The following is a 16,582-nucleotide window of genomic DNA, read 5'->3' on the forward strand; positions in this document are numbered from 1 at the left end:
GTAAGTTTGAGGACATTTCTTCTGGGCACGTTTTAAGACTTCATGAATGTTTTTCAGGTCCACGGCAGAAGCGGACACTTCTGTCAGTCTTTCCTTTCCTTTCCCAAATCCTGAGTCAAATTCTCATTTACATTTGAACTGCTTTACACTCCACAGGTACAAAGAGGTGCAGAAAAGAGTGTAAGCACTTGACCTTTGCCTATCTTAAAGTCCATTGCTACAAGCAGACACGCAAAGCGAGAGTACGTCTATCTCACTGTGCTCTTTCATGAAGTATCACATGAGTAGGTTACTGATATTGAGCACTAAATCTAAGCACAGCCTACAATCTTTGGCATCTTGCCTTCTTTTTATCACAAAGAGATGCCAAATTTGCCTCTCTCTAGAATCTCTGCACAGCGTAAGAGCATCAGATCATTGCAATTTTGTGACCTAAACAAAATGAGTCCCAACACCATGTCACGTTAAGAAGGAACTCACTCACAGCAGGCTCTAAAACTTAATCCAGTACAACTGAAGGAAATGCCCTATAGCTTGGAAGGACAGTCTTTTCATACAGCTTTCGCTGTTACTAGTAACCCCATAATGCATGCCTGGTGCCAGGCACCGGGATGCATAGCACTTCTGCTACTGTAAGCAGACCCTGCGTTGAAGCACAGTAGTTTCTCAACTGCTGACACTATAATCAGTGTCTGGTTTGGTTGAGAGGGAAGGAAGGTGCATCAGTTTTATTCCACAGCTTGTAAAAGCTGGCAAGCTGTCTTCTACTGTGAAGGTCACACAAGAGTATGCTGGGCAAATTCTACAGCATTCCAGATTTTTAGGAGGTTTTATTGGTGTCGTTTACCTCCTCAGTAAAAGGTAGCTAGAGGGATTATCTTTTGGACCAATACACTCCAAAGTGTTTTGCAAACTGCAAACACCACAGTAACACACAGACTTTAGGGAAAAGGCATAAAACACCTTTATCATCTCATTATCAAGAAGCCACTTGCAATCTATGGTTTCAGAACTTAGCAGGAATATAAAAATAAACTTGACCTAAACATGTGAACCTACATCTGAGGTTCCAACCTCCTTGCAAGACTTTTGAAAGACTGGGAAAAGACTTACTTCCTTTTTCTCTTTCCAAAGTGTTTTGCTGAATTCAGAATAAAAAAGCAAGAAGTTGTGGAAAAAGAAAATGACTATGGATGGAGTAAGAGGATCATAGCAGAAATACGCCTTCTCAGTTTGCCTCATCACAAAGGTTACAAGTGCAGGATCCACTGTTCCCCATAGTCCAAAATAGCCACTTATGCTTGTACAGTAGGCAAAAATGGCTACCCCAGGGAACCAGATGTGCACTGAAACAAAAAAAACTTTTTCCCACCTGAGTACTAGATGTCAAATAGTACAGCGTGCCGGCTTACCACAGGACTGTCCTGGTTGTCATTAAGCTCCAAAAGCTTGGTGCTGGATTTCTGCCGTTTTGGTTTATTCCTTTCACTAAGATAACCGGAGCTGTTGTCTTGTAATTTTTCTACTTCTTGAGCAGCTAGAATACAGTCTTCAAGATTGCTGAATCCAGACGGAATGTTTTCTTTGTTGACGACTTCCCTAAAAAGAAAAGGGACATTACAACAAGAGGTTGTTTAAAACACTCTCCCGCTACATTTATGGTAGCAATAGAGAAATGCATCATGCTGACTGGTGCAGTTCCGGCAACATCTTCTACGCCCTACGAAACCAGTATCTCTGGTTCTTCCTACTGCAGCAAACAACACACACTGTGCAATGCTAGATCCCATTGAGGAGTGAAAGCCAGGTGTATAGACCTCAGGTGAGAAAGCTGTGAGGATCAACATTTGGGACTTGATTCACTTCCCACTAAAGCCAATACAGAGAATCCCATTGACTTCACATGGAAGCTGGACTAGCTCCTGGCTGTCTGTGGTATTTTTATAGAGAATAAGCAGCATATTTTCCTTTGAGACACGTGCTTTTAATTTAGAAAAGTGATTCACAGCTGCGGTCCAAGGATCTCCTTTGGTGCATGACACCGCATAATCAGCCCTCTTACTCATATTCTCAAATGCAAGAGCAGGACTGCGGTGCTTTAGCCAAATGCTTGATTCCTATTTGGGAATTACACAAAACAGAAAAAGGAATGCATCTCTGCAACGGCAACACAACTGCTAGGACAGAGGACTGTTCTGCTATGTTGGGAGGTGAATGGGACAGCTAGCTTTAAGTCATCACATGACACGCTAGCTGGGATTCTCTGGGCTAGCAGGGTTTGTACACGTTTTCCAGAAGCCTGGTGTATGGCTTATCTTGCCCTGCACAATTAGCTTGCTGTGTCCGTCAGCACGCAGTTTTCCCTTCACAACCTGTTCAGTAGTCTTCCCTCTACTTTGTGCAATAATGAAGACACACATACATAACACATCACTACACTATAGGAACAGGAGAAACACAATGCATCTCATTCTTCACCATCCTACCCTGCTGGAGGCTAAAGGCAGGCTGCTTACACTTGACATTCAAACCGGAACGTTTGCTAACTGTTGTATGTGCGGCTGCCTTATACAGTGCTGTGTGACTTCAAAGCCTGCTTTCATGAACAGCAGAATTTATCTAGACTTGCACTGGTGTGACAAGAAACCAGTTACTCTGTAGTATCTGGACAGTGCCAGCATGACAAAGTATTCAGATCAAAAACAAAACCAGAAAGTTTCAGTGATTTTCTAGAAATCTGGAATCTCTAGGTTTTGTTGGTGGAAGAGAGATACAAAGAGGTATTACAAATCTATGATTAAACTTCTAAGATAACACACTTGCCTTTGTGGAAGTTTTACAAACCCCTGAGCAGACCAATTACATATATATAGCCTGCAGATCATGTAGTCTGCAAAGCCTGGGAGTTCACGTATGTGTTTTTGCGATAAACACTCTTCCTATCTGAAGTCCCATCTTGTGACATTACAAATCCTCTTGTGATCCATCACAAGTCAAGGAGATGAAGTCACTGACAATCGAAACGACAACAGAAAGAAGTTTTGAAAGGAATTCCCAATTGTGATAATTCACCCTAAGGAGTTCTAGCAATCTGACCTAAGGGAACCAGAGAAAACAATTTGAACCGTAGCCAGCATTCAAAACTTCCGATGTGCTTTAAATCCTTGGCTCCAGCTTTACGGACCGAACCTGAACAACTGTGTCAGCCATGTCTAAAGGCAGCTCTGTAACGTAATGTTGAAAAAAAAGCCCTGCAGTACTATATGCTTCCAAACACGTACACTAGCCAGTCTCTGACCTACTTACCTGAGAAGCCTGTCAGCAGGGCTACTAAACAAGAAAAACTACTTCAGAGCTGCTGCCAGAGACTTTGGTGACTTTCAAGTATTAATTTCCCAGTCCATCTTCACAGCATATTTTCATTCACTATGGAAATGTCTTTTTATTTTGTAACTATGGATTTTTTTACAACAGTAGCATTGACACATTTTGGGAAATAGCATGGCTGCAATACTAACATGAGGTACTGATGGTTATGTGCCTGTATAAAAGTGGCTTCGTATAGGAAGGTGTAGATCCAATAGGATTTGGGGAATTCAGCACCCAGGAAAAAACAAGAAGAAACTAAATGTTTATTTTGGAATCTAACTTGAAATCCTAGCAATCCAATACCACAGTCAAGTGTACACATTCTTTACAAGAACTAGTGCTGTGTTAAAGCTAGACATATGTGTAAGCACTGATTAGATCATGGCCTTGCAAAGTCTGTAGTTACTGTTCTTCAAAGATAGCTAAGCCTTGGGCAAGTGTTTGTAAAGGCTGTGTGGTAATACATTTGTACCACACAATATATGCCACAAGTAGAGAAGTATGAAAGGAAAAATAGGTATTATTTTTACTCTTTGACAGACATTTAATGAAATTCACCACTAAATCATGTTTAAACTTTGTGTAACAGCGTGGATAAACATTCTTAAACTCTGATTAATCAAAAGGAAGATTTTTCTACTTTCAGACAAACTACCAGGGCTCCTCAGTAAACCCAAACATAAGCTGTGCCTCCACATACAAAAGGGGAACTTGATCTCACTTTTGAAGACATTCTGAATTCAGAAAAAGCATCTAAACCCAATGTTTTTATCTAAAGAAAGTTTCAGGTAACAGGGCCAACTGCTTGGGGATTTCCACTAAAGCAACAAATACTGTAATTAAACAATTCCAAATACTGTAATTAAGAACTCTACTATACTACATAAAAAAAAATGGATTCTTATCACGCTTTGCCCCACTCCATGACCTCTAATAAACTCTACATTTCCCAGCTCTAACTGATGCAATGGAGCTCTGCACAGGCACTGCAGTCTACTCTGCACTTTCAACTCAGGGCAAGGGCCAGTGCATTTCATAACAGAACTAAGCATTGCCTTGATAAGAGGACACAACTAGGGTACACTTAATCAAATATACTTTCCAAAACAAAGAAATCAGGCTCGTACATGTCTCTGTTTCTCCAGGCTTCCTCCTGCTCTTTGTGGTGTCGCCTCCTCTGCCTGGCAGACACATTAGAAGAGGCTGAAGATGTTCCCGATTCAGAGTCCTCTGAACTCTGGCCGCCTGAGCCATGAACATCAAAGAGATGCTGCTCCACGGCTGAGCGGATTGTCTTCTCTAAATACCTGTCAAGCCGAAAAATAAGGTCAATTGAGCTCAAAGACTTTGTGGAGCTCCCTCTCTGCAACAATAACTAAAGCAAGGGTACCTGAGGGTTATGTTGTATGATGACGGCAAGGCAGTATAAAATGTCCTAGGGCTGTGACACCTGCAAAGAGCTAACCCAGAATCTTCAGATACCCTGATGTTCAGGTCCCTCAGAAGAGCTGAGCCTTCCCAATTCATCTTGCTCTTTTTTATTTCTAGGGATGTTTGAACCTTCAGTAAAACAGCTAATTTTACTTACTGCAACTACAGACATTGGTGTCTAACTAAATTATCCTCCACTTTAATAGTCCTTGCCCTGACAAAATTGTATTTGATACCCAGCCGATACCCATGCTGACACTGGTCAAGTCTCTTGTGCAATCCGAGCTCAGTAAGGCAATGGATCACCTGCAAGAAGGTGATTCACTGCTGTCTCACAGGGTTATGAGAACACACAAACAGTACCTCACCACAAACTCCTCATATGCTTACCTCAGTGACCAAGCACGGATTTGGTTCTGAGTTCATGCTGTTTTCGCATTGTTCTTGTACCATGAATGCACCCACAGCCACCCCTGACTTACTCTGGTGCGAGATCACCATCGTGCCCACTGGCAGTAAGAGGGCTTCCACACAAGCTACAGCAAGGGAGCCTCTGCAGTTGCATCAGTTGAAGATGTGAGACTACCTGAATTTTCAACACAACCAAATCTCCTTCATTTTGGTACTAACCTTTTCTTGTAGTATTTCCTTCCTTCCTTAATCAGAGGAAGTTTTTATGGGCAAAACCTAAATTTTTTTTTTTTTTTTTTCAAAAAGATCATTTGGAAACACGTTTTTGTACATCCCCACCCCCTCCCTGTTTCTTGCAATGCTTTAAGTAGTCTGCTGAAGAATGAGTTTTTCAAACACGCCTGTCCAAAGTCCACATATAGCTTCTAGTGCTTTTTCCATAATTAAAAAAGTTATTTGCAGGATTTGCTGGTTGATTTTCAACTGAGTAGCTATGAGTATGGGAACCTGTACCTGGGCTGACCTCTCCAGAGAATTTACAAAAGTTGTTGCTAAGTTGCTATAGTTGTAAGTCTGCTGAGACCGCAGTTCCCGAAAAAGTAAAAAGATCTTAGCAACTGCAAAAAACCCACATGGTTTAACTAGGCAAGTATGCCTGTGTTTCATGTATTGACAAGAATCAGTTCTGCAAACTCATCAGCCATTGGGAATTTCCAGCTCCAGCGAGGGAGCCAACTATTAGCTCTGCTGCTGCCAGTTATGGTAGTGGGGTCAAGCCCCGTCCTCTGCTGGGATGCAAGAGAGCGCAAACAAGAGCAAGAGGATGACACAGTGCAAATGGCTTCTCTAAACATGCAAGTTCTGCCTAACTAAAACATCACAGGCACAGTACAAGGAAAGAACCAAGGGCCTGAGAATTTTTTAGAAGGAAGTGATTTATTATCATTGCAGATGCTTTGGTTTGTGAAAGTCTTTTTTTGTTTGTGGAAGAACAACCCTTAAAGAGAAATCAAAGAATAACCAGCAATACTTTAAAAAGCTCCAATATACAAAAAAGGTAGCTACAAAATTGTAAAAGAGACACTTACTCTCCTGTAGCAGGAATGTTACTACTGACTTGTGATACGTGGGCACTGTGTAAAAGAAAAAAAGAGGAGAAAGTTAGATCTAATTATCACAGTAAGGTCTTAAAAACCCTTGTTCGTTGCAGCACTAAGACTTAAAGGTCTGAGCTGTCTCAACAACAATTGTATGCGCATACCACAAGTCTTCCTCTTAAGAAATTTTCACTCCCATGGTGACGTGGCGCATTTTGACAATGCCAATATCCTCACAAATTAATTTCCCTGTCATTCCCTTGCAGTAAGCCAAGGTCTAACGTAAAGTATTGTTGCATGTTGCAGATTTTTTTGTTTTCTGCTGATGCAGGTTGTTTTAGCCTCATCACAAAAGTCCTTGCCTTTTGAGGCTGATTTGAAAATGTATACAGTGTGAAAGGGGACTTAATATTTAAGGATCTTTAAATATTAATGGAAGACAAGGGCAAAATACAGGCTTTGCACAGTTCTCCTCCTGCCGCTCCCTGATATTCATGTTCTTTGCTTTACATTTTTAAAAATAAAATGTATGCTCTCTTCTTTCCCTTTTCCCTCAGTCTGTTTTCAGGCTCAGGAAGAGCTGATGCGACTGTAGGCGTCACTGCTTGCTGTTTAAAGCCCTTCTGAACAAGCTGACGTGCCACCTCGCAAAGCTGTCACTGCTTTCCTCCCTCTGCCAAGCTGAGTCCCATCCTGCCCCCTCTTCCCCCATGCTGACTCGGCTCTGCAGATAAGGTGACACTTTTTGCCTATTCATCCCTCCTGTGATCTTCGTTAAGCCAAATAAGTTACAGGCCTAGGGGTTTCATTTCAGTTTATCCCCGTATCAGCAGAGGATTTAGCAGCACAACTGGCTGATACATCCCAATAAAATGGCACTGTGTGGCCAGGGTATGAGCCAGGCTGCATGCAAGATGGGCTTCCTGCCAAAACAGGCATTCATTGCTTTCAGTCTTTACCAGTTTCTCCCAAACCGTTACAATGCGGAACCAACAACAGCCGACTTCCCTTCACTAACCAAAGGTTTCCTCTCTGCTTCCCTCCAATATTTTGCACTTCACCGTACAGATCTAGAGCTAGCTAAGAAGCTGCAGCACTCTCAGCTGATAACCACTCTGTGGCTTTCCTGGGTTTGAGTGTCACTTGTGGCGGAACGCAGGCGACAGAGGATGAGAAGGGTAAACAAGGGGCCACTGGCCACTACAGCCAGTTTAACAAAACCAACAGAACAGCCTAAATTCTGTAGTGAAGTACAAACCCCACAAACACCCAGCTGCAAATCAGACTCGCAATACGCTTCAGCTTCCTTTGGCTGAGCCAGTGTGTTCACCTCGGTGTGGGTAAAGCAGTGTGCCCTAACCACACGTGCGTCCCTTCCAGTCCCGGCTTCACTCGGTGCTCATCTCCAGCCCAGGCACAGGTCCCTGGAGCGGTCGCACAGCATGAAAGCAGTCATGGATTTGCCAGTATATCCCACATTACTTGCACAGCACCCGAGCAGCTGTGTCATTCAGATGATTTCATGAACAGAAGACATACAAACAAGTATTACTGTACTTATTATTGTGGACATGCAACCTGCATATAGGAAAAAAAAAATTTGCAAGATCCCTCTCTTCCCACACATAACATCTTGACTGTAACTACTGGATAGCTTTGCAATTTGAAGTGCACATTTCAAGCACCCTACTTGGTTTCCTGTTCACTTACATAAACTATTCAGCCTCTTCCCAGCCTGCAACTATTATTTAAAACCTGGCCTCCCATGGGAGATGGATTAGCAAGTAAGATTCTAGTGTGGTAGGCTAAACTACGTTATAAGATACAATTCATGTGCTGGCTACCGCTCCTACATGTGTGGGAGTAAGTTAATATTGTATCAACTTTCTATAATATTTACATGCAATCCATACTGAGCGGGGGTGTCTTTCTTATCACAACTTTCTTCTTTGTTTTCATGTCAGGAAAGTGGCAGTGGAGGGGGAGATAGGATTGTTTGGATTCTAGTTTTTTTAAAACATCCCTAGGATGTAGGTATATCTACCCATCAGACAAGATAGAAGATCTCAGGAAACAGCTCTTCCCTCTATTTCTAACAGGATTAATACTGTGCAAAAATGCAAACTCCTGTTTCACATAAACTTAATGAAAGGCTAGACACTGTACGTGAGTAAAACTTCATGCCATTAACTCTGTCTGCAGTGTTCAAGGCCAACAGTCACTATCTGCAAACCACTCGCAGCATTACTGAAAACACACCAGCTTCTCTACACAAAAAGTAGTAAAAAGAAGAAACAAAAGATAAAGCTGCAAAAATATCTAAGTAAAATGCCAAAAATTTTCCTAACACCCCAATACATTCTGTAGTTGTCTAATTCTCAGTTAACTGCGTGCTTTACTAACACCAATTCAGTTTGAAGTCCATTAACCTTGCTAATTCATAATTATGCATATCTGCGTAACAATTACTTTGTGGTATCTAGGAAAGCCCTACTCAGACAATATAGGTTCTGTCAGAGCGCCAGTAATATGGTGATTTTCAAACTACCGACAAATAACAAGGAAATATGTCTACAGACACATGCTAGCTGAGTGGATGACTACAAAATGACGCTCTGACATAGTGATTTTATTCTATTTTCCTTCTAAATACTGCTTCCTTGTATACTGAATATAACTTTATTCTTAGCCCTGTGATATTTTAATGCTCTTTTATTAGCCCCATCTCAATAAGACGGAGATTTTAAATCAGAGTTTTTCCAGATACACTAACTTTCTTTTAATTCCACAACTGGTAACTTTCCTTGCTATTTCATTTTGAAGCTTAATTTAAATGTATTGCTAAATCACTTGATTTACTCTGCACCAACCTTTTTTACATCGAGGAAGTTCACATCCAAAACAAATGGTGGAGGGGAGGGAGTTACACAGTGGCTTTAGGATTTGAGCCTGCCCAGGGACACAGCAGGAGGTGCTCGGACGCGTTAGCAAACTCAGGGAAAGGCACAGCCCTGTAAGGATTGCACAGCCCAGAAGAGCAACCAGGCAGGCGGGGTGTATCCTGTGGGGTTTTCCAAACTTCTTGGGTGGCAAAAGTCGCTCTGACGTTGGAGTTATGCTTCACGGAGCAGACGAAGTGAGCCATGCCAAGAAGAGCCCTCTTGGCATGACCGTCTGTGCAGGCAACTGCCTCGGAAGGACTGCTTTGCTCAGTAAATCATCTGGACAACAGGAACTCATGTTCTGCTTCGGTTAATTATTTTCTCCTCACGTCTGCTCCAGTTCACTGATACGTACGGTCAATTATCTCCACAGCTAGATTACCTTTATTAAATTATGCAGCTGCTGCAGAGTATGCTGAGAAATAGTGACTTTCGATAGAAATTAAAGGTTCTCCTCGGTGACAGAAAGCAGCAGGAGACTTTCCCAGGGCTGAGGACTTTTACTTTCAGAGAGCCAGCCACAAAACCTGCATCAAGGCACACAGCTGTTTTAAGCACTATAAACTTTTGAACTGGCTTCCTATGACCCTCACGCTTTTCCTTTTGGGAAATCCGACCTCTAGCACTTCCCAGTGTTGTCTAACTTGTTTACCCAAGTCTTTTGCTCACTTTCAGAGGTGCCCCATCAGCTCTGGATAACGTCTTGCTTCACATGTAAGGTAAACTTACTGCATGGCCTCTTCTCCCATTCCATTTCAACCTCAAGTATGGGAAGGTGGTATTTTCCATCACCTTTAAGCACATTAAATGTCCCCTGCCCCCCCAGCTAGTACTCTCTAGGTTTAAAAGATATGCACTGGAGTGAGAATTATCTCATGCAATACCTGCACCCTGTTTGGTCTGCATTGGGCATCTTGTGACAGCAGGCAAATAACTGAGTTGGATATCAAACCCCCTCTCCTGTTTTTTTCATTCAAGGCACTATTGAGCAAAATGTATTAGCATCCAGGTATTAAAAGAGCAAAGTAAAAACATCAACCAGAGCAAACTGACTTACTGGCATAGTATTTTCCCAGATTGGGTTTTCATTTATGAAGTCAGTGAATTAATTCCTTAACGGCCTAAATCACAAGCTATACTTGCAATCTGGAACTAAGGCCACTCATTGCTGAGATTTATTTATAATCCATCTGCTTTATCCAGGAAGCAAAGCTATTTTTTTTCCCCTGTTTTTGTTTTTTTAAAAGCCAAGCACAACAGTAAGAAAGCCTCAATAGATGCACAAACTTTTTACCATTTTGCCATTCCAGCAAAGTAGAGGGTGTTTAAATGGCTTTGACATTTCAGACGGGAAATTTCCGAAGTCCTCCGGAATATGTTATTCCAACCCATGACCTAGGAAATTCCTTTTCAATAGGTACTTATATAGTCTAAACACTGTTCACTCTCCACAACTGTTGCACACTGCAACATGCAATACCGCAGACTCACATGGGATTTATTTTAAGACAACTACTTCATTTGACACTCATTCCCCAAAGAGAAGGATTGTGTCTGCATATCAAATGTGAAAATAATGAGTTTAAAAATAAAGAGATGTGCTCTTAGTTACTGGGATGTCCCATCACACTGAGGACACACTCTCAATGTCTTCTCAGCACTTCCACGCTTTCACAAGCTCAGATCCAATTATCCTTCCTTTAAATGTGGTACATTATATCTGACACTACCTTCTTACTATGCAGAAAACTAAACCCACTAAAAGCAACTGTGTTGTTTTCTTCAGGATTCCTGCTGTTTTTCACTTGCACTGGGATCACCCTTTATGACGGGTGCACACTGACACCTACTGCTTGGAGCAGAGACAACCCTGAAGGGGATTCATACATGCCACCCGATTTAGCTCGGTAAATTGGGATGGCTGTATCTGCGCAGGTTCCTCTACAGAGAAGGGAAATGCTCCTCTGGGGGCCTCAGACCGGCACAGTAGCTGGACACTGCGAGCAGGGGCGCCCAGCAGCCTGGTGTTTATTTTCAGCCAGTGCTGATGTGATGCAGGACATTAATGTGCATCACACAACATAATCATGATTTGTAAAAGGGACCAGCACTCCTGTGGACCTTAGGACCTCTTACGGCATGCCCCACTGAGGAGGAAGCACCCAGTGGGAAGGCGGCCAAGCAAATTTCTGAGCAGGCGTGAAATCTAGAACAAGATTTTTCAATTTCTTCAGAAAATTGACCTGAGAACAAACAGAATAAAACATCTTACCCAATATACTACAGGCTAAGAATACTTGACTTGCATTATATTAAAGAGAGTTGTCTCAAATAAACAACTGTTAAAAGGAGAAACAGTCAGCTGTACTGAATACTGCCAACAGGATATTAGTACTTCAAGAGAAAAGTACTAAAATAGGCAAAACTGTCCAACGCCTTGCCCTGCACTCATGGGCATCTAATGCAATTTTTGGCATTGCTTGTGATGTCAGCTCTCATCCCAATTTCAGTTTCATGCTCTGCCTGTTAACAAGGAAGCTCCACACTACAAAGCTTTTGCTTTTTTCCCCTGTAATATCACTCTGGTTTATCTCAGGATGAGATAAAACTCTCAGGTTTACTCATCAGGAAAATCCTCTGAAACCATCTACGTGACTAATGTCAAATCTAAAGCATGTACGCCAGCACGAAGCACGTCTGTAGATTCCCTGTCTTCTAAAAACTCATTGCTCACGTTGAGTAGAAGTGTGCTTACAGGGAATTGCCGTTGCCAGATGCTGCTTCATTACCTGAAACTGCACACTGTTTCTCAGTACTGATTACTCAGTACAGCTGGCATTTACAGTCTTATTACAGAATTATACAAGGAGCAGCGCTACACATTTTTTAACAATCTCAACTCCCTTTACTACAAGGTTTCGTTACAAAAGGTTTTGGAGCGTAAATGCCCTTCAGGCACGACTCCCTGAACAATCAATCACCCAGCAAGGTTTTCCTCTTCTTTTAACAGTGCAGAAATCTCCTTGCCTGGTATTGAGCACAGCTGAGTCAACAAATTGTCTTAGCAAGGAGTACAGAGAGGGAGAGGATAACCCTGGTCAGCAGCAGATGAATGGATTCAAACCCCAGATCTCACAAACTGGTCAAGCCCACCTCATCCTTGCAATGCCCAACAAAAGAGGGCTCCAGCTACAAAATTTCTAATTTTCCACTCAAATTTATTCATAGCCTGTTTGTACACATATTCTCTTGCATCAGTATTGTTACTTAACATAAACAATCCTTCCCCTCTGTCTAAAACCCAGAGGGAATATGTGTACTCTGGTTCATTTCTTATGGCAAATAAGCCTTCCCTGCTCTTTTCTCCATCTTGTAGCAGGGTGTGCCCACTTCTTTAGTCATCTTCACAAATCTAATGCCATTAGAACATGAGTTACTGAAACTGTATGAGGCCTCATCTGACTCTTGTACAACAGCATCCATACTTCCTCTAAGTATACTGAAAATACTTCACTTTATATATCCACTGTCATGTGATTACTTCAACTTGAATATTTTCATCCCATGCCTCCCTTCCATCCCTCCACAAACAAGTATGCCCACGTCCTTTTCTTCCCTGGCATTTCCAAATGTGAGGAACTTCCCTTTCATGTCATCTATTTTCATTATTAGTCCTGAAATGCATGACTTTATTACCTATGTTGTTATTTTTCATCCTACATCTTCTATTTCATGCTTATCTTTATATATATATATCTATCTCAATCATCCTATATCATATCTCACTGTCATATATTTTGTCCCAGAGGACACCCCCTTCCCATTCACCCTTCCTAAATTTCTGCTATAAGCTCAAATTCATGAGCATGATTCTATTTTATTATGCCAGTGGCTATTAAAGAAAAAGAGTCCATGACACTTAAGGAGCTCCACTAGTAACCTCCTTCCTCTCCTACCAGCAATACCTATAGGTCTCACCCCCTCCCTACCCATCTTTAAGTTCTAGTACTAATGCCCATTTTCTTCATACAGATGGCATGATATAAAGCATTTTGCTGACATCAGACAGATTAGGTATACTCCTTTTCTTCCTCTCTCTCCAAAGTCTTATAAAAAATAATTTGGTTGTACCGGTATCACCTCTTGACAAACCTATGTCACATTTTGCCTCATTTACCGCTTACTCTCATACTGTTAATGACTGCTTATTCCTTACAGAGCAGCAATGGTGATTAATTCTATACTTGGTCATGACTTTCCCAATGTCTAAAGAAAAAAAACCCCAAACAAATCCACAACCCTAGATCAGTGCCATTTTAAGAAACAGTGTATTGGTGGCATTCTGACAGTTCTGACAAAGTTAAGACCTCAAACATTTGCCTTATTGTTAAAAATAACATCCAGGGAAACATTTCCATTGCTAGCTGACATGGTACAGCACTGAAGAATCAAGTCTCTGGTTTGATCCTACCAAAACTGGTTTACAGAGGGACACAATGCTCCTTCAGTCTGGCAAAAGCCAAGTATTATGCAGCGTTTGGAAGCTAAAGAGCTCTTGTTCCCATTTAATTAACTCATTGCATAATTATCTATATGGAACTACTGTATAAACGCAGCAGCGACCGCTCTGTACATACACATTCATGATTCAGTTGAAGGATTACTTGAACAGCATTTCAAACTACGTAAGTGTGGCTGCTAGCAATACAAATAGATTTGACCATCAGAACACCAAAGCAGACAGTCTCCCCTTCCTTTTCCATGGTGTGAAACGCAATTCCGACATGTGTCATGCACAGCTCTGGGGCAACAATTAGAACATTCAAAGTTGCACAGAAAAAAACTGGCCACCCACTCAAGTCCTCAGTTGTTGAAGCACCATGAGTTGCCCAGCCAGCACCAGCTCTCCTGCCAAATTAACTGCACTTGGCAACTGACCTCAGGAGTACACATTTTTGACGTCTGATAAATAGCAAGACTTACAATCTGTTAGCTTTATTTACAAGCAATTGTGTCTCAGCAATGTTACAAAAGACGCAAGCTTGGCATGAAGCCTTGTGTTGCAAGGTGTGCTGCTCCCTCTCTGCTCCTACTAGCCATTTCTTCACTTTCCAACTATGTGTTTATTCCTGACTGTTCCCTTGCTATTTGCAAGATATATTCCCCCGGAAAGCCATCCCTTCATTCCAATGGACACACTCATTCTTTGTTCCCCATCCTAATATGCCCACATCTGTATTTAAAATTTCCAAACCTGCTTCCTCGCTCTCAGAAATGTCCTGCTTTGATACCAGTTTGCTCAGGTCCACTCTTTGCTCCTCATCTCCTTGGCAATCCTGACAAGGTCAGCTGAAGAGAATCTCCTTCCTGAATCATTTTTCCATGATCCAGGAAAGGGCTTGGAAGGACAGCTTTAAGCAGTAAGACAGATAGAAATGTAATGAAAGCCTACAATCATTTGAAGGTCACATCTAGCCAGAAAGAAAGAGGGGGACCATTTTCAATGGAAAGACAGGATGAGGATTTAAACTGGGGAAAACTTGTGACAGGAGAATGCATGCAGCTACAAAATAATCTCCCAAAGGGAAAGGCAGAACCTTCACGGACAGTTTGGAGCTTCTGAAGCACAGACTAGGCAACATCTGCACAAATACACTGCAGGGAATGATGGTAAATCAACAGGAACGCAGACAAGACCATGCAACCAGGCCAGTCCATGAACAGTTCACTGACCCACATTTCTGCACAGTTTTAATGCAAGTCTCCATATTAGGAATATGCATGAAATGCACACTTTCTGTAGTTCATGTTAGAAAAACTCTCTAAGAAAAAACCCAAGCTGCAGAGATAAATAGGAATATATGCAAGAGAATTAACAAATTTAAGAGATCACTGTAAGAATTCCAAATACCACTGCTCTCACAAAAAGCACCACAGGGATTTCTTTTTCTTTGTTTAAACTCCACAGAGATCAAAGAACCAAATTATAATATCTGGCCCTTCCTCCTCTGCAGCCCTTCACTGTTAATTGCCCTGGCTCCTGTTCTTCCACTAAGTATAAATGAAAGCACTGGAATTGAGCCTGCTACTGAAGCAAGCAGAGCAAACTTTCACTGATGTCAACAGAATTAGGCCACTTTTACAAGCAGTGACTTTGCCCTCCAGTTGGCGAAACAAGAAACGCAATTTGTTCAAACGCAGCGCGAGCGCCATTCCCTCCAGGCAGGCACGCTGGGGACCCAGGCACTCTCCTGCTTTTCTGGGCTGCAGCAGAGGAGCAGTTGCTGTATGGGCTGCTGACTCACCATCTGGTTCTTGGTTTCTTTCTGAGCAGCACACGCTGCCAGTTCTTCAAAGCTTGTGGCAAAAATCTCTCCTGTGCCCACAGATTATAAGCTACTCATGACAGGCATCTAAGCTGCATAACGAACTGACGAAAAGAGGAAACAAATGTCCATCTTCTAATTAAGAATTTACAAGACTGGCATTAAACCCTGAGCCTCACCTCTAACTACAAAAAAACTGCAACAGAGTTTGTATCTCCGAAGACTCATTCATCCCACTAACTGAGCAATAATTACGAACTTAACATTAATCTTCAGTTTGATTACAGTCTGTTCAGCATTTCTTGCATCACTCCCCACATTTAATTCCAATAACAAGTCAATCCCACACAGAAAAATAAATTAGAACAATTGAGTAAATACCTCACATAGAAGGGTGACATAGGCCGCTCATCTTCTTGGGAGCTAAAAACAAAACATATTTTTTAAAGTTAGTATGCAGCTCCGTCTTGTATTTGCAGTTCAAGATACTCACTCTTAAAAAGCAGAGATAACAAACGTGAAACAGTTCACCTGTTACAGAGGTAACACTTATGTCTACTTTGTCCTCTAGTTCTACTCATGGAAGAAAGCTTTAAGTAACATTCCTTAAATGCTGAGAATCCAACTCATTTCTCAGTGTCCACCAACGTGGTGTAACAGATCTCCTGCTAGATGGCCAGGAGTCACTCCGGCTCTGCAGCAGTGCAAGGACTATTCCCATAGCAACAATAAAACATTTTGCCAGCAAAACCACCAGAGCCTTTTGCTGTCCGTTGTTCCAAAATTAAACCACCTGCCTATTAAAGCAAAATTCGAGAAAAAAACAAATGACATCTTGAGACACCAAAGAAATGGCCATGGGTGTACGCATGAGGCTACGAATGGAAGTGGAAAGGTTAAGGAGTATCCGGAGGATCCCCTCTTCTTGCGTCCAGGTAGAAAGAGGGGACCTAAGTGACGGGGGGGAATGGAAACAGGTCCCCGGGGTGCCAAGCGAACCCCCCCC

The 16,582-nt window shown here is 42.0% G+C and overlaps 1 protein-coding gene across 1 annotated transcript in view; it reads right to left on the reverse strand.

Moving 5' to 3' along the window:
- The window catches only part of FAM13A (family with sequence similarity 13 member A), a 133,830-nt gene that overhangs the window by 34,804 nt on the left and 82,444 nt on the right, over window positions 1-16,582 (reverse strand). Inside the window, exons 6-9 of the mRNA XM_009273530.1 lie at window positions 15,958-15,999; window positions 6,300-6,344; window positions 4,497-4,676; window positions 1,413-1,599 (exon numbers count right to left, since the gene is read on the reverse strand). Of these exons, the coding sequence (XP_009271805.1) occupies window positions 1,413-1,599; window positions 4,497-4,676; window positions 6,300-6,344; window positions 15,958-15,999 (454 nt within the window). The remainder of the gene's footprint in view (window positions 1-1,412; window positions 1,600-4,496; window positions 4,677-6,299; window positions 6,345-15,957; window positions 16,000-16,582) is intronic.

This window comes from Aptenodytes forsteri, unplaced genomic scaffold (genome assembly GCF_000699145.1).
Source record: "Aptenodytes forsteri isolate BGI_AS27 unplaced genomic scaffold, ASM69914v1 Scaffold93, whole genome shotgun sequence".
NCBI classification, from domain to species: Eukaryota; Metazoa; Chordata; class Aves; order Sphenisciformes; family Spheniscidae; genus Aptenodytes; species Aptenodytes forsteri.